At 38.9% G+C, this 18,682-nt stretch overlaps 1 protein-coding gene across 4 annotated transcripts in view; it reads right to left on the bottom strand.

Annotated features, from left to right (window-relative positions):
* Nucleotides 1-16,275, bottom strand: part of LOC113173035 (potassium voltage-gated channel subfamily H member 7) — a 30,042-nt gene extending 13,767 nt beyond the window's left edge. For all 4 annotated transcript variants that reach the window (XM_026376289.1, XM_026376291.1, XM_026376290.1 and 1 more), the window contains exons 1-5: nt 16,200-16,275; nt 15,561-15,791; nt 6,828-6,983; nt 2,341-2,781; nt 781-992 (exon numbers count right to left, since the gene is read on the bottom strand). In XM_026376289.1, the coding sequence (XP_026232074.1) occupies nt 781-992; nt 2,341-2,781; nt 6,828-6,983; nt 15,561-15,791; nt 16,200-16,275 (1,116 nt within the window). The remainder of the gene's footprint in view (nt 1-780; nt 993-2,340; nt 2,782-6,827; nt 6,984-15,560; nt 15,792-16,199) is intronic.
* Nucleotides 16,276-18,682: the final 2,407 nt, after the last annotated feature.

The raw sequence follows: 18,682 nt of genomic DNA, 5'->3' as shown, positions 1-18,682 counted from the left end.
ACATGAATTATAGATTTGATAGTTAATCATGGATAGAGGAGCATTTATTAATGATGGCTATCTTCATTTAGAAAAGAAAAAGTCATGTTGACAGGAGTAAAAATGCAATATTTTTCTTGGTTGTTGCCTTCATCTACATAAAAGATTCTGCCTCTAGATGGCCATTGTTTCAGCCGTATGGCAGCGAGCTTTGGACCTTCTGCAATGTCCTTGAGAAACTGATTTGCAAAAATAGGAATTTGATCAATGTAGGATTACTTGAATTTCCTCTTCCTCACTTTCTGAAAGAATTAGCTGATGTTGAGGAGTAGACATGTTACGTTATTCCTCATTATTATGTCAAATTTGCAAAAACGAATTTCTAAATGACCCTTCTATCTCGTCCTTGATATCACTGCTCAACTGCTGACAGGGGCAGTCAGTAGTCAGCCATGTGTTACCCACGTGACACATGAGATCACCAGCTGCTTTTTTAACCTGCCAGCAACGAATGCCACAAGCAGTGTGTAACATGTGCTGTGTGTATCAGTGTATCACGCTATCCCACAACCCTCCCTGGAGGCACCCCCGCTGATTAAATTAGGTGTCATTAGTGCAGCGACAAGGACATTATCCCTTAGCCAACATCCCAACCACTAAATTGAAAATGTGAGACACACAACCAAGACTTTAGGCATTAAACCTCATGTTGCATGATGTTGGCTGAGAATTTTACCTTTTCACCGTCTATGCAAATATCTCACACTGTTACAACAAGCAAAGCAGAACTTTCTGACTCACCTGTGTGACTTTCTCTGTGACATTGTGAGTTCTATCTTTGACCTTTGGTGCTATAATTGTTTTCTCAGATGTTGGCGGAGAGTGAGTCTTCTTCTCAGTTGCCTCAGAGAAGGTGAGTGCAATCAGAGGGATCTTGTTGATGGTGCTGTACTTGTTGATGTTAGAATCAGATGTAGAGCCGAGCAGGCTGGACTTCACATGATTAAAAGGGCCTGCGGTTTAGAACAGAGTAGCAGTCACAGTAGTAACCTTGGTAAAGTGGTTTTATCTTAGCAGTTAACAGAACTATTTTCTGTAAGATAGGCCATTAAAGTCCAATCTTGATGACAGTACCAAAGTTCTGAACCACAATCACAGTATACTATGAGTATTGTTTTTGCAAAAAATAATCAAAATACAGCAAAATGGTATGAAACAATAATATTAGTTTTACGTTTCACCAGCGTAGACTTAATAAATACTGTGAAAGAGTGCTTCACTTATTTAAAACCTTATCTCCATGTTCTATTCTGGCATCAGTGAGTAGCAAAGGAACTAAAGGGATATTTTTTTGTACAAATGGTAACAACACTAAAGCTAATCTAGCCTATGCTGTTAAGAAATGTATTAAAACAGCTGTAGATTAAACAAGTTACAAGTCACTACAAGAAGTAGTGATTTATTTGGATACATAACATTTTCAATTTTGCATATTCGTAAAAGCAAAGACTGACCTACTGTGCTTCGTTTTTTCTTTTCACGTTGTAGGCATGCATTAAATTACATGTAACATATGATGCACTGGAGCAGTCACTTGAAGAAATGTCATGCATGGCAAAAGAGAGCTGCTGCAGACTGTAACTGTTTCTCTAACCTGACATTATCTTATGGTTTATGGCCACCTAAGCAATTCTTTAGGGTTTTCCCACGTACTTTGTGTTTAATGACTAACATAGCATGGAAGATTATCCAGTTAGCAGAACTAATTGCATCGCATATTACAAACATGCATTCATGCAGATTAATTTAAAAGCAATGCTTTGATGAACACACTATGAAAACAAATATGAGGCTTACAGTACATGTGTTTAGAGACTGCTGATGTGACAAAATTACTGTTGATTTAAGTATGCAATAATTTCACCTAATCAATTGGATTATGCCCACTCAACTTATCAAACAAAAGTGGATTTATGCTAATTGCATTACTCAAAAGTCATGCTCCAAAACTGTGCAGAGCGATGAAACTATGGCTTTACCTCTGACATAGCTACTGTAGTCTAAAAGCAGCATTTTGTGTACAGAAAGAGAAAATAAAGGACAAACATTTCAATAAGCTCATGTATATTAACAGATGTAATTTGAGTCATATAAAATTATTATCTTGTAAACATCACTTCTGCAAAACAAATTGATGTATATTGCCTTGTTGACCCAGTGACATATGATGATTGAGTTAACATTGATCTGCAATGTCATGAAAGCTCAGTCAAGATGTTACGGCCGGCCTAACATACTGTAGGAGTGTAAAGTAATCACAGAATGGGGCTGTATGCTTTATTTACATACTGTAGTCCATACCTTCACTTGTATGCCGATCCCTGAACACGCTTTTGGAATTGGAGCTATAACCTTCAATTTCATGGACGGATGAGGCTCGCCTCATGCTGTTGATGCTCCCTCTGGGGAAGGTGTTTGACAGGGAGGTAGAGGACTGGTGTGGTTCCGTCTGGTATAGCTTCTCCCATGTGAGTTTCGGGGATGAGTGGTCTACTGGCTCAGGACCGACGCTAGCCTGGGAAGAATGGTGGCTTGAGCCTATGAGGGCATGCGTGTCATTTGCCTCAGTGGGACTGCAAATACTCTTGGTGGGAGAGGGGAAGCTCTGCAAGGCCACTGAGTCCTCAATCTCTTTGGGGGAATCGACCATTACAGCATCTGGGTCCTCTTGTGGAAGAGATTGCTTGTTTGTATTCATTAGGCTCAAAGCAGCCTGGCGGAAGCGGAAGAATCGACTCCTCCCTGAAAAACGGAAAGCTTTCAGCTCACAACACTGAAAAATAAACATACTGCATCCAGCTTAAAATTAAATTGACTTGTCAGTTGGTGAAAAGAAACTACTTATATCACAAGTGCATTCTGCAAACGCAGACCAACCAGTGGAAACCTATACTCAATTTCCATACTATGTTTGTCCCCAGTTTCATAGAGTCTCTGTAATATCTGTAAGAAAATCTGTGGCTGAGGCTTCACACCTTTAATTAACAAAATATGTGGTTACAGCATTTTCTGTGCATTTATTCTGAGCATTCTCTAGTGTCTATTAAATACACTAATTTGTTGTACACAGAACTTTCAAATTAAGAGTGAATAAAGAGAAAACACACTAGTTTTCAGTGCCAAATTAATTAATTTGTCAAGCCTTATCGATTTGTGACAGGAAGCTAATGTTTGTACAAGGCCACATCTTCAGAATAGGCCCCACTTGGGCCCCAGTGAATGTTTTAGCTCAATAGGGTGAATGTGAAACCTGCCTCACTTGTGAGCAGCACCCCCCTAACATAAAGTCACTGCCATCTGTTTCCATTCCCTGTGCTGAGGGCTACACAGCAGCTTACAATAAAGCCAACAAGAGTCAACAAGTTTCCTGGAGAGGAACCATAATGACATCCTGGGTTGGCAGGAGATATGGACAAACCTCCTGTCCCCATGCCTCTCTGTAGGTTGACAGTGTCATTTGTACTGAGAATGCCCTTGGTCATACCTACAGTATGCAACATACGGTATGTAAATGTAACACATGTAAAAGTCTAGCTCATCATGTACCTTTTTACAATATTTTTTTTTGCTAAAAACAAAACGTCTCTAATGTAGAGTAGTGTGGTCAAATACACTGCCCGAAATAAGCCTGGTCATTCAGTATATTCAGGAAGTCAGCTGACCTCATTCTTTAGACACATAACTATGCTGAACCTAGACCTGACCAACTGCATCAGCCCCAGATCATAGCACTGCCCCCACAGGCTTGTGCAGTAGACACTAGGCATGACGGGTACATCACTTCCCCCGCCTCTCTTCTTACCCTGATGCACCCATCACTCTGTAACAGGGTAAATCTGGACTCATTAGACCACATGAGCTTCTTCCATTGAACAGTTCTTAACCCAGTTTCAGTAGTTTTTATCAATCTCCTTAGATGTTTTCTTTGCTTGATTCATGCCAATAATTTGACCCTTCTGGGCAGGATATGTCTTTTGCCATGGTTGTTTAAGAAATGAGAAGCTCCTCACTGCATCAGTTAGGGTTAAATAAATTGTTGCCTGCTAAGAAATAATGATTCATGCAGTAATTATCCAGTGGAAGGCTCTTACCTATTTGCTTAGATAAATCAATATGGTGTCTTTTTTTGGACAGGCAGTGTATCTCTGCCAGCAGCGTAACATTCTCATTTATTGTAATTTCATATTGACATCTACCTGACATGCAGTAGAGTGTAGCAGAGCAGAGAAGATTGATTTCAAGTCTCATGATGCCAACTTAAGTTGAACTGAAATTGAACAATAACTGAGATCCTTCTTGTACAATGTAGATTGAATCTGTGTGTGAATTTAATTCATTTAATTTAATTTAGTGGTCTTAATGCTGTTTTGGATGATGGTTCAGCATTGGGTCTCCGACTGGTCTGTGCAGCTGCAGACCCACACAGCAAAATGCAGTGCACTGTGTGTCCTGACAACTGTCAATCACGACAAGCACAAAATTCTTCCACCTACTTACACCTGTCCACCACAGCATTAAAATCACTGGTCTTTTTGTTCTGGCTAAATGAGTAAATCACTGCTGTGCCAGTGATTAAACCCTTCTGTATAGATCAAAATATCTAATCTCATCACCAGTTTACAGTGATTTATGACAAAGCTTATTAGCAGCTTACAGTGCTGTCTTGACATTTCTTCTAAGGTGGTTTGGAAAGTAATTCACATATTAATTCATTGGATGCTGTTGAATCACACATAACTGTAACTGTCATGTGATCTTAACAGGTCATGCTGCATTTGATCTTAATGGCTCTCACATGACTTATAAGTGTGAATAAAGATGTTACCATCCCCACAAGTGAAAAGACACATACATGCAGATATAAGCAGACACATCAGCTTCTTTCACAGACACGACATGGCGAACATCTAAAAGAGCTCAGAGTAGAACTGCACCTCCTGTACTGAAGACGTCATTTGGCAAAGTAGCAGGAAACTCTGTGTCAGATTTCTACAAATACTCTGCAACTTAATTGTGCTAAACTTTAGCAGAATTTGTGTTCATGTGTACCAACAACCATTTTAGGGTAAGTCGCTGACTAACATTACCATCCTACACAGCAGAAGTACATTTTTACATTTTAATGATATAATAAAAATACATTTTTATGTACTCAGGCAATGTATTTCTGTCTGCCAAAATATCAGATCTGTTTTATCTTCCATGAAAATATCAAATGTTGCAGTTTAATGTTCAAATATGTGATATTTAATATTTTATAATATAATATATAATATTTATTGACATTATTAGTGTTTTATGATCTGGTTCAGGCATCACAGCACTGGTTTAAGGTCAGACACTCTAGGGTAATAGACAAATATCGAACAGTCTATTCAAACGCAATGTTGCCAACCAAAACACAATCTTGCTCTAACCCTACTCTGCCCTGAACAGCATACACCTGTCATCAACCCCAACCACCTCCTTTGTGCTCACATTCTGTTAATGAATGCAGCACTTCACTTATTCAAAAACATATGTTTCACCATATCATGATAAGTACGGTTGCTAAAAACATAACAGTGGTTGCAGTTTATTTGCATGGGAATGTCATTTTTAGGAGACAGTGTGCTTTTTAATGTTCGGTCTCGGTTATTGTGACATTTCAGTCATTACATGTCCTGATAGCCTGACAGGAATTACTGTACATTGCCAGTGCCAACTTTTGGTATCTCCTTATGGTATAGATGCTTTTAAAATATATGTACTTTTCTTGTGCATTTGAAGAAACACTGAATGTGTGGTCAATCTGAAATCAGCACATGCTGTCCATACTATCAGTGCCTAGTATACAAACCAAGTATAGCATTTAATTGCCTTCATTGCCCATCTGTTATCTAAAGTAACGACTGCTCAAAGTCAATGTTAAGGTCGTACTTAAAGTGTGATGTGTGCATGTAGTCAAGACTTTTTCTAATCCACCGTCACATCATATGTTTATTCTGCTCATCTACCCACAAATCCCCTTGCCAAAGCACAGTCACAAATAATCAAGAGTGATTAGAAATGCTAGCAACAGACACAGGAACTTGCATGCACATATGCAGATGCACACACTTAAATACACACATACACACAGTACAGCAGAAGCCAAATGTAAGTGCCTTGGAGCAATTCATGCTGAGTGAAGTGGATAGTTGAGCTCCGGTCAGAGATGCTGAGTGTCTCCAATCACATTGGAGTAGGAAAGTCTCATTGACATTTATACCTCCTGACACACATCCAAATAAAAAAACAAGGCGTGTGGTATATGCTGCTCTCCCAAAAGACATAAAACCGATATAAATAATTAAACATCCTCAACAAGATAAGATTACATAAGCAGACATTTGCTCCCTGCAGGCACACACTGTATTGTATTGACGCTCACATACACTGTATTATACAGCACTGGTAACTTAAATACTGTAGTTTCTAAAAGTAATAACACTGAGGACGGTAATTTGTTTGGAAGTTATAGCACTGCAGGAAAGTGAATGGAAATGTCAATGTTTAATCGGTGTCTAAGAGATGAACGAGTGTATTTTAATGGATTACGTCACCTATAGTTATCTACTTATGAAATAAAAAAAAAACAAAAAAAAAAGCATAATGTCATGATTTCATAGCACTGCAATCAAAGAGTAATTAATCAGACACATTAAAAATATTAAATTAAAATGAAATGACAAATTAATAGCAATGCTTTTAAGGTAAAGGCAAAGAAGAAAATATTTTGGAATATATTTGTTCAACCAAATACTCACTTTGATCTGACTTTGTGGGCGATGTGGGGCTTATTTTCTCCGTGGAGTTATCACTTCCCTCATCCAGGACATAATCAAAATTTAAGATAAACATCATCACCACACCCTCCTCATTCTTCACTGGGATTATGTGCGTGTAACACTGAAAGTCAGACCCTGAAAGAGAAAGAAAGTGTCAATGGCAAAAAGCTGAATCACACATTATGCTTCTCCATAACACACCTTCAATTTGTCTTTATCATCAAGTACAAATACGGGTATTACAATCAGTCACTGTAGAGGTCATTGTTTAAAATATATTACAAATATCAACACCTCCATCTGGTTTTACATTAAGTTGGAAAAAAAATAAGTTGATCCAATTTAAAGATCATGTGAGACCAAATAAAACAGCTACAATACAATACATAAACCCAGGGGCTGAACAACGTTTATGTATATAGTTTGTGTGTTCATGTTTGGTGCATATGCTCTATGTACCATGTGTGTACTAATGAGCAATACATGGCATGAAAATTGACTAAGCTGGCTGAACATGGAGAGCCACACTATAGTGTAGACAGCATGGTTTAGTAGAATAAATCAAAAGCGAAGGACAGATTACAGTCAATTTAGAGGATTGTGATGTGCTCATAGGAATAATCTCTAGGACTGAGCATCGTGTGAAGCAGTGGAGCAGAAAACAGCCTGTGAACTAAAGTTAGTCTTGAGCCCAGAGTATCATCATTTCTCATCTGCACTGGTTATAGCTGTGTTAGCAAAAGCTAGTGATGCCTGCAGGCACAACTGCCCCACCAATAAAAAAAAAAAAAAAACTCTATGAGCTGGATCACAGTGACCATCCTATGTACTGTATAGGACAAATGTACCTTAACAGAATTCTTCTGTTTTCATTGAACTTTCTCTAATTATCAGCACGTAATCAACGACGTTACACATATTTTAAAACTCTAACTGAATCTTGTAAGAGAAGTTGATGGGAGTAATGGTATTTAATATTTAGCACTAGCTTATAAAACCAAAATTTTAAATACTAAAAGTGTCCCCTTGTCACTCTATGTAGGTCTGTCTGTCTTTCTGTCTGCCTTGTTGTGTTTCTCCTGCTCACAGTGGACACATATTACCAATGTTCGCTGTAATCTCCTCAGGGCTCACAGACACCCTGCCAGCAGCATTCATTAGCAGTAGACTTGCTGTCTGACTAAATATAACAAGCTTGGTCTGCCGCAACATGCCAGGGCTCTTTTGGAAGGATTTTTGCATCAAAACTCCCAGAAGTAATGCTGCATTGTCACCACTGACAATATGATAATGTGGTTTTAATGCGAAGCATAAAACACGAAAATATACAGCAAATTCAACGTTTCAACAGAATCATGTGATTCGATGTGGGGAAAAAAAGAAACATTTGTCTATGTGGGATGTGTGGATAATAATAAACCAGTGGGTGAGGAGTACACCCACCCATCTTGTCTGGTGTCACGGGTGTCTGGTTATGTTACTTTAAAAAGTAGAGTGGTGGTGAGAGTGGTGCTTAGAGAGCAGGAGAACTGCAAGTCCCTCCACAGAAAATCCCCTTTTCATTAAAAGCGCTTTCCTGCCTTTCCCAGAAATCATTCATCTAATTCTACATTGTCCTTCCTATTAAGAGGAACCCTTTTTGGTTTTACTATGTTCATTGTTCAGAGTGAAGGAAAAGTGACCGAAAGAGTCATTCACTACTGTAAATAGTTGGTGATAAAGCCTCAGTTTACCTCAAAAATGATGCAGATATTGGTTCTAAGGCATTTTAACCTTTATTCTTCCAACTGGGAACATGGAACCAAAATGTACAATGCAGATTAGGAATTAGATTATGCAGGTGTACTTAATAAAGTGGCCAGTGAGTGTGTTTAAAAATGAAAAATTGTAAACACAAGATTTCAGCATTTCTCCTCCTTATGTTAGGAAACAAGTTGTCCTTGCTCTAGTTGATCTATATTTAGCTTGTTTTCTAAACTTTTCTGTATAAAGCATTAAGCCTGTGAATTAATTATAAACTGCTTAAATTCAGTGAATGCTGCAATGAGCACATAAATTAAAAATGTGTTTTTTTCTAAAGAGCATTACTACTGTACATGCTTGCATACTCAGAGTACATATAAAATCACTCTATTTATTCTGCAAATTATATATTTCTTTCCATCCTCATGCTGAGTAGGATGTAATATCACTCAGCTGACACTGACAGACTAAATGCCAATATAAAATATTTAAAATGTTATGCTGTCCAAAGATTGATGTTATAAGCTCTAAATGTGAAAACGACTAAAAGTAAAACAGTGAATATTGTGTATAGTGTACATTACACACAACTATGCTCTTTGTAAAGACAAGATGGTACAGTAAATTCAGCAGAAATATTTCTGGGCTGGAGTTTACCTTACCAGATGGGGAAACAATGGTCATGCTGTATGGCTAAGCTGTGGGGGTCCCTTCTCATCTGGTGTCCTGCTGAATGTCACCTCTACCAAAATGGATCAAAGGAAAGCCTCCCTATATCTATGTTAAATCAACCGTGGTGCCCACTTCTAGATTTGATATGATAGGTTCGAATCACTTTAATTGTCATTGTGTAACAGTAATGTAATCAAATTGTTTAATTTTGTGTGTCAAATTAAAAATTAAAATTAAAGAGTGCTTTTATACTAGTAAACAAAGGGAACTTTTTGGATTAAAACAAGGATGCTTTTCTTTTCCCCACCTGAAGTCTGAAGCAGTTAACTGTGATCAGCAGAGCTGCTCATGACCTGAACAAAGACAGGCTCAGCTGTTGACCGGGAACAACTGTGTTAGTCATCTTATTTTCAACCTGGTCAAAAATGGTCAAAAATAAGACCTGGTTTAACTGATGATATTCACTTGTATGGATATTTTACTTTTTCTAAAATGGTATAGCTTAACTGCACCTCACAATAGAACATATGTGAATGAAAACTGAATTCAGATGGAAAGATCCCATTTTCTGGATCTGTGATGCTACCCCCTGTTGAGCAACAAATTGCCTTGGCGGAGAAGACTTTGCAGCTGAGGTGTAATGATGAACTGTCAGACAGTTTTATGAGAAGCTATGGCCTTTTTCATTTTTCTTTTGCTAGAAGATAATATTGGATTTGCAATTTGACCTATTTACAAGTTGTTGTATCAAAAATGTTAACTACATTTGGTGCACAGTAGAGAGGCTCTTCAGGGACACTGTACATTTACCCCCAGAAAATGCTACTTAAAAACATCTTATATTCAGATATTTTTGTTATATAAGAAGTTTTATGTAACAATAAAAACTTTGTTCATTGCATATCTATAGTAAACCTACAATAGGGAACAAAACTCTTTTAACATCATTAGCTGTGTTGTTTTTCTGTTTTCTTTGCCAGTGTATTATAAACTAATTTCTGCAACTTCCTGGCAGTTCTAGACTTTATTTAAGGATCTGTTTGGATTCCCTATCCTCTCTATATGAGTCAGTGATTTAGTCATAGGTTGTCTGTCATTATGAAGAATTTTCTAGGCTTTGATAATACCACCCCCAACAACACTGTTGTTTGCTTAACTAGTGCAATTTAACCACACCTAATCATCTTTCCACAATTGAGAATGCAGTCGGTTGACAGCAAATGGATATGTGGACAGATGATTGGTTATCTCTGTGTCAGTTTGCATTACATATGCAACTGCAGCAACGCATCTGACAGGATCCGTGTCATCAGACAAGTCATTCTGCAAGTCATACTTCCAATACAAACAGCCCACAGCCTGGTTGAGTTTTAAAGTGCGTGACTATAGTTATCAGCCAAAACAGTAACATAAGTCGGTATAGGAACATTTTAATGGTGGCTATGATCAGCAGGTGTCAGAACAACAGCATGCAGTGTATTACACGTCACATACTACACATATTTTCTGCAGGTATGTAAAACTGGACACGAAAGCGGCATGGACACGGGAGGATTTGCTTGTTGATTGTTTAACAACCTCCAGTGCTTATAGATGTAAACTGTGAACTAGATTATCTGCAGAAAAAGAGTCACTGATTTGTATTAGTAGATTTTAGAGGTTCGTATACTAAGGAGAAAAAAAAGAATCAAACTTCTACTTTTAATATGACTATACAGAAGAGATAGAAATAAATATTTTATTATTATAATTATTATAGCAACACTTTCATACCAAGTTTGTTTCTGGCAAATAGGAAACGGGTTAGCTTTGCTCTTACACTATGCCAAATGGAAGTAAATTAAGAAACACACTCACCAATGGGACAAATATACAGTGCCTACATAGTGCAGACATAGATTTGAAAAATACAAGCAAATAGAGAAAAGCTGCTAGTCATGTAGAACACAGTGACTTATCTCCCCTCTTCTATCTTTACAGTTGACAAGATTAAAAACTGACCTTTCCTTCATATCAACCGACAGGCTATAGTGTACAGTAGAGTAAATGTTATACTAAATACTGCTATTTATACATTCTTCACCAATACTCAACTCAGCTCAACGTAATGCTGTCTAAAGATGGGTGTAGCTGCTGGACACAGTTAACATCGTTGACAGGGGAGCAGTTTGGACCAGTGAGAGAGTAGCTGTCTATTAATTCCCTGACCTTTACATAGAGTGTATGTTTCCCTGTGAGCCAAGAAATGTTATTTACACCTGCTTGAATGAATAGACAGTGTATTAAGGATAGTTTCCTTTTCATGATGGAAATTTCATTACTGTAGACTCTATTTCCATCATTAATTATTAATACATTGATACTTAATCAAGTGCTCCTTTGGACACTGTTACATTGATGACTTCCAAGTCAAACAGAGTTTTGGTGTCTTAAAACATAAATAGTGTTTATATTATTACACTAGAACAAGTACTATATATTGTTTAATCTTATTTCAAAAAGAGAAGCTTCTTCTTATTTGAACCTCAGTTTTAGATTTAGATGTATTGAGGCTTCCTATTAATCTGCATAAGCTGATCTGCTTTAGGGCAAAACACGAGTAATATTGTTGAGCACTGATCTTTGTTTTTGTATTTTTCTACCACTGCACTATCCACAACCGCAGCTTTTAAACAGTACAGCTGCAGACTGCAGCCTGGTAATAAGTCTTGTATAATGAAATCTGACATGTTTCTCGTTTAGGGCTATTCTGCTTAAGCCAATACACAACGTTACTGGGGCATAGCCAATTGGGACTAGGGCATGTAGGGAGAGGCCATGCAAGCTAGCCCTTTGTTTAGAGTCCTTGGGTCTTGTGGCAATATCTTGCCTGAGTAAAGACTGCTGTAAGCTACACAGCCTGCCCTAAATTCATCTTCAATCAGTGTCTCTGGAGCCATCAGGGATAACTAGCAGCTCTAGCTCGTGTTTATGGTTATCAATTCATGATATTTTGCTCCATGATCCGTTATTGTGTTTCATTTAGCACACATGTTTATTTATTTATAATTTAAGATAGCATATACTGTAGGTCATGATTAAGAGAAACACAGATGGTATGGAGAGGAATATTAGAGTACCACCTCCAGTACAAGTGTCTGATGAGATGAAAATAGCAATGTTGTACTGTTCAAAGCTCCATCTGCTCCTCCTCACTACCAGTTAAATTGGTGGTATCGAACCATCTATTATCTAAATAGATTTGCACATTTTGCAATAATGTACGGCCCCACGTTAACCACGTTTCCTAGTAGTTAGTTAGTGCAAAGATAAAATGAGCCTCTGTGATGCTAACAGATGAGGCCCTGATGAGGAAAGTGCTGTATGTTTTTCACCTCATACTGCGAGACTCCGAGGAGGGTCGAGTGTGATGAAAAATAGATGTGCTTTTTGGAGCGTGGTCATCCAAGTGTCTGCAGCACACCTTATGCACTGTAGGCACTTTGTGTCCCACTAAACCCTGCCGCTAAACTCTCAGCAGCAGTACACAGCCCTTCAGTCCCCTCAGTGGGGAGTCATCTACTGTATGAAACCCTACACCCATGCATCCCACATGTCCAGATCATTCAGCATGGTTAGTTAAGCTGCCACTGTTATGTAGCCATTATCCTTTTAACTTCTCCGCACGCTGCACGGTGTCAGCTTCCTTTTGTTTAAACCTATTCAGGTACAAAGTATTATTACACCCTGTGGAATAGGATAGCTTTACAAAGCCATTGAGGGAAAGCACTTATCTAGTTGATTTTGTATTATCGCTAGAGGACGAATGCACATATGGTATCTTTTCCCACAACCCTTTTTTTGACCGTTCACAAAGAAAGGAGCACAAAAATGACGATGATAACATGTTCTTGTGCCTTTGCAGTGGTCCTATGGTACCCATTGTTCCACTACTTTTAATTTCTAAGCATATGCATAAGCAGCTTAACTTTTGCCTTTTCGGTGAAAAGAGCCAAAGCTTTGTTGCCCCTGATGTCCCGAAGCTTCCTCAAATCCTAACCTTACTCAAAAATATTCCCACTCTAGTTATTGGTAGGAGAGGAAAACAACACTATGTCACATTGTTATAGATAAAAAACATACAGTAGTCATACAAAGCATATCCACAATATTTAAAGTGACTGCATCTGTGCGAAAAACAGACACAAAGGAAATACTGCCAACCAATCTGAGCCACTGCTGGGTTATTTTATGATGTTTTTAACATACCAATGTGATTCCTGACGTACAGTAGGTGAATGTAAAATGGAGGGCTTTGTGGATTAACCGATTTGCATGAGGACAGATATCTTGAAATACAGTTAGGAGAGGACGCGTTGAATACATCCACTTTCTGCTTTCATTTGTACGGCGGCTTGAATCAATGGGGCCATCACTTTCAGGAACGCACAGTAGTGGGAATGTGTGGATTGTGTCATCCGTAGCAGTTTAATGCATTTACTCGGTAAGCTGCTCATTCCCAGTCACTGCACTGTCAGCCCTGACATCTTTATTCATGAACACACTCGCTCAATATGAATTCCTCTGAGGAGTATTAAGAGTTGTGTCTTGAAGCTCTGATGCACACCAGGGAGGATTGCAAAGACAGAGAATGACGATTATGTCAGAAGTGTTCTGCAGCTCTCATCTGCTGCGCAGGCAAATGATGTTTAGGTGGAGTAAAGCACATATGTGTAAGATGCGAGGACGGGAAACTATATTGAGTTGTGTTAAAATCCTGCTTGTCTAACACCAAGCTGTTTGTGGGCTCACGCAAAGACCCTAGAGTGTTTTGAGTAATTGTCTTCCAGGTTTCTGAAACAATCTATTTTAGCAGTGTAGCAGCTGGCTCTTGGCTTCATCATGATTAGCGCAAAAGAAAAAAAAAAAAAAAGTCTAGGCTGATGACTGCTGATGGTAGATTAAACATGTATCCATGGTCTGGAATCTAATCAAACTCACAATTAAAAATTAAATGGCTTCTTCTTATGATTTAACAAAAATGTGCCACATTCATTTTTCGTCTAGCTTAAACACCTCATATACCGCTGTTTTTATAAGCTTAAGACATTATCTCAGAGGAACAAATATGAACTTAAAGCAATAATATCCAAGATAAAAAATGTCTTGGTGCAAACACGTAACAGAGCTGCGACGTTAAAAGGCAGGCCGTTGTCGTGCTGCTCTACAACTGACTCTGCACAGCTGGTTGAAAAGACTCTACACAGCTATGTCATGGTGACCACAAAAAGCTCATGTGAGTGCATGGCAGGAGGTGGTCAATCTGGGGATTTATGCCACTGAGGAGTAACGTCGTATTAATTCTCTCTGACTCAGGATTGCTGCCACTGCAGTACACCATTCATACCAGGAGTAGGACTGTTTAAAATGAATGACTAACATCCAGTCTAGCATTGCATGAAGAGCGTTTCAATGCAAAGCTGGAAAAGCCGTATCCTATCACATGCACCAGAATTTTACGGATTAGTGGATTGATCTACTCGCTACTAAAACTCCAGTGCACTTTTGTTGTAAACCACAGCGCACACCATGAATCTCCACCCTGTATTTTATCTAAAGGGGGCCAAGTGGATTTGTTTATGCAAAAGTCTGAAACTATGATACATTTTTCAAGACAGTAGACGAGCTCTGTGTCAACCGCTGTGTCTCACTCACACTTTGTCCCTCAAAGCACAAGATCTGTGCATCATGTTTTCGCCTGATCTTGCACCTTCTCTTTCATTTCTATTTCTGTAATAAATCCAAAACTAAGAAGAGCATCACACAGTTTTTTTTTTTGTTTTGTGTGTGTGTGTGTGTGTGTGTGTGTGTGTGTATATATGTGTGTGTGTGTCACCAGACACATGGTGCTGTGAATGAAGGCAGGTGCCAAACAGATGTGTCTTCTATTTTTCACCTCTGTGTTTCACAATGTTCGCTGATGGAGCTCTTCAGTGTTGACACACCAACAGTAAAACCACCTCTATATGTACACTGGTGCCATTTTCATGACATATCATACAGCTAAATATGAAACATGATTGATATGGCATATTTAAAATAATCTGTATTTCTAATATTGTGTGTTTGCTAGTTGCCACTTAAGTTTTTCTTTCTCTCTATGAGGGTGTACGTCTTCTAACTGATCCCGGCTGCAGAACAAGAGGCCACAGCATGAAACGGACATAATGAAGAGCTGCAGTGAGTGCCCTTTCAGAAGCCTCTCGGTTTACGGGCATGCTGTGACAGCCACCCCGCTGTGCCGTGTCACTGACTTACCATCCTTACGGTAGTAGGTGATCTCAATCTTGCGCTCCTCGGAGCCTAGCACAGCCTGGGACACCTGTTTGATGGCCTCTTTGTCAGTTAGGTCGCCATGCAAGAAGTCACAGGTGCACGGCTTCTGCATGATGTCCGGTCTCGAGAAGCCTGTCATCTCACAGAAGCCATCGTTGCAGTATATGATTGCACAGTTCTCCACTCTGGCGTTGGCTATCACGAATTTGCGATCTGCATGAGAGGAAAAAGTATACACTGTGTACTTTCTGCTGTGGTACATCTGACCTCTGAGGCTACACCACAGCGTCAGTGCGCACACAGGGTAAAATCAACCAGCCACAACAAGGACAATAAGTTCACTGTCACCTCTTAGGGATTCTCTGTGTATTATAGAAAAAACAAGACAAACAAACAAAACAGCCTATTAGTGATTTTTTTTAAACCTCACATCCAAAAACTCACCCCCCCCCCCCCTCCCTTCTGCTTATCTTATTGTTAAATAAAGTCATTTTAAAATCGTTTAGCAAGTGATAAACCAACATCTCCTTATTCATTTAGTGTCGGTGTTCATCTGCAAAACGCATTTTCTTTGTTGTGGTCCAAAATTAGGATGATACTGTGCGTCAGGAACATACTTACTCTGACCCTCGAATTTCCGAATAATTATCCCAAGGAAAGTGTTTTGTGGCGCAACGTGACCTCTTCTAACCGGCATGTTTGCGCACGATTTCCAGTGGGGAGCGCCTTTACAAGTAAATCCCGAAGTTACGGATGTTGGCTCTTTGTGATGTTTCCTCTACCAGAGCTCATGCTCGACGCGGGCACTCCTGACCTTCCCACTTCGCCGTGGACTTCTTCAGCCCGTTTGTATGACTGAGCACGTAAACGCCTCCTCGCCGAAACGCGCGGATTCGGGGAGGATTGCCTGAGTTAGATTCAGTTCGCAAAGCATGTCGCGTTGCGGATGGATGCGATCCTGACGTCCTCTTTAGTGCTGTGTTGGACGCTGCACAGCGGACTGTGGTTTGATATGCCAGCAGGAGTGACGTTGCTCCCAGGGGGCTTAGTTGCCTCCACCTACGTTAAGGATAAGTCACAGCCTTGTGCACCGAGACCGAGCACCACTGGAATATGCGCTTAGATGGAAATGCATACTGCCTCTTGTTTATAGGAAAAAAAAGGTTTTCCCACACTGATAGTATACTTTAAGTTAGGAATAGTAAATTTCTTTAAGCATGCAACACACAGTAGTTTCATACAATAAAAGGATTGGTCCATTTTTCATCCACTGCATTTTTACTTTCAGTGTAACTATTATAACTGGTACTTGTTTGTTTTTTTCAGTATATAATTGACCTCACTGCTCTGAATATTTGTCTGCATTCACTGCTGAATAATAATAATATTCTCCAGCCTCTTAATAAATAATGAGTTGATGAGTAATTAGAGCAGCACATCATTTTGGGAATTGTGCGTATTTGTGTTCTTGCCTTAATGAAGTCTTTATTATTTTTTTTTATCTCACTACAAACAACATATGTGTGAAAACACCAGTTTTTGGTTTTGCCTCGAATCATATACTAGTCTATTTTCTGTTCGGTCTCTTTGGGCATAGGTTTAGAGATAGGCAGACTTTGTTACCTCTGCAGAGCCAGACTAGCTGGTCTATATATTCTATAGTCTATATTTTAATAACAGCTTTTATATATACATTTTATTAATCTTGGGATCTAGCAAGTTGCTCTAAGTTTCAACTAAAACTTTTTACTTGAGCTCACTTTAGTGTTAGTGCTTGACTGGGGTGCTGTCCGTGGTCCTGTAGTTTCAGTACCACTTCCTGCTTTACTTCAGTACTTAATGTACAGTTGCCTGCTGGTAGTGCACACATCCATACATTATGATGAATCACTGCAGGCAAATGAAAGAAATAAAAAATAAACCCTAATCAGCCAACAGCCAGGTGGTGAAAAAATAATAAATGTATGCATAATGCAAAACCTCACTTGCAGTCTTGAAACATCTGTCCCGGTATTTCTCCTAGAGGCCCATTAACTCCAAGCCCCAAATGTATTCAGCACAATATTTCAAGCCAACTCTGTTCATCAGGTCAAAATACCTCAGAACAAAAACACCAAACAATACCAAAATACCTCACACTCCTACTTTTTTCATTTGTTTTATTCATGACCCCACCACTTCAAACAAGATATCACATGTTGTATGACTATTACACTGGCACCATTATGTGTTACATATTGATGTTACTAACGTCATAGTTTAGTTGCATTATACTGTATGTACTGTGATGTGTGGAGATGCAGGTGTGAAGGAACGTTATGGTAAAAAAAACACGCTTTTGTTTTTTTTGACCTACATTTAGAAGACTGGGACACAAACTCAGTGTAGTATCTCCTTTTTTTGCAATGCTCATGCAAAAGAGTTTACTTTAAAAATCAGCTTACATAGCCTTGTTATTTACTTTGCAACTGCCCTTGTGTGCCCTTTAACCACCGTCTCCAGACCACAGTGCTTTGTCCTGGGTGTTTTATTAAATCAGTGCTGCATTAAGCCAATCTGCAGCTCAAATCTAATTTTAAAAACTCAGGGGGCAGCCATTACCTGCCACCAACTAAGTTATAAGATCATGACAGTTTATATTTGTTGTTGCTTTTTGGCCCAACATCTTAAAAGATAAATAAAAAATGAAAACTGAAGTGATTGCATTTCCATTCTGCAACCCAGGGACCAAACTATTACTTATAGTATTGTGAGAAATGTTATTGTTGTATGCATCTCATTTCTGGAAACCTACTTGATTAACACTGACAATCATGCTGGTTGGTCAAAGCAATTGGGTGGGTGTGGGGTGACACTGACAGCTGCACGCAGGGGAAATGATAGCCCATGGAGAAGTGAGTGCTCTTGGGTAAAGACACTTGGCTACTGTAGTGACAACTCAAGCATGCTCACCCCCCACACAATGAGTATGAATTACACTTTGAACAAAGATATCTTTTTGACCAAAGCTATTTTACAATCTCAAGTAGTGGGGATGAAAAAGAAAAGATGTGACCTTTAAGTCTTTGTTAGCTGAATGTCACTCAAAATGATCTCTTTATCTA

The sequence above is a fragment of the Anabas testudineus genome, chromosome 21 (genome assembly GCF_900324465.2).
Source record: "Anabas testudineus chromosome 21, fAnaTes1.2, whole genome shotgun sequence".
Classification (NCBI taxonomy): Eukaryota; Metazoa; Chordata; class Actinopteri; order Anabantiformes; family Anabantidae; genus Anabas; species Anabas testudineus.
Note: the sequence above shows the minus strand (reverse complement) of the source record. Positions and strands in the feature narration are given on the sequence as shown.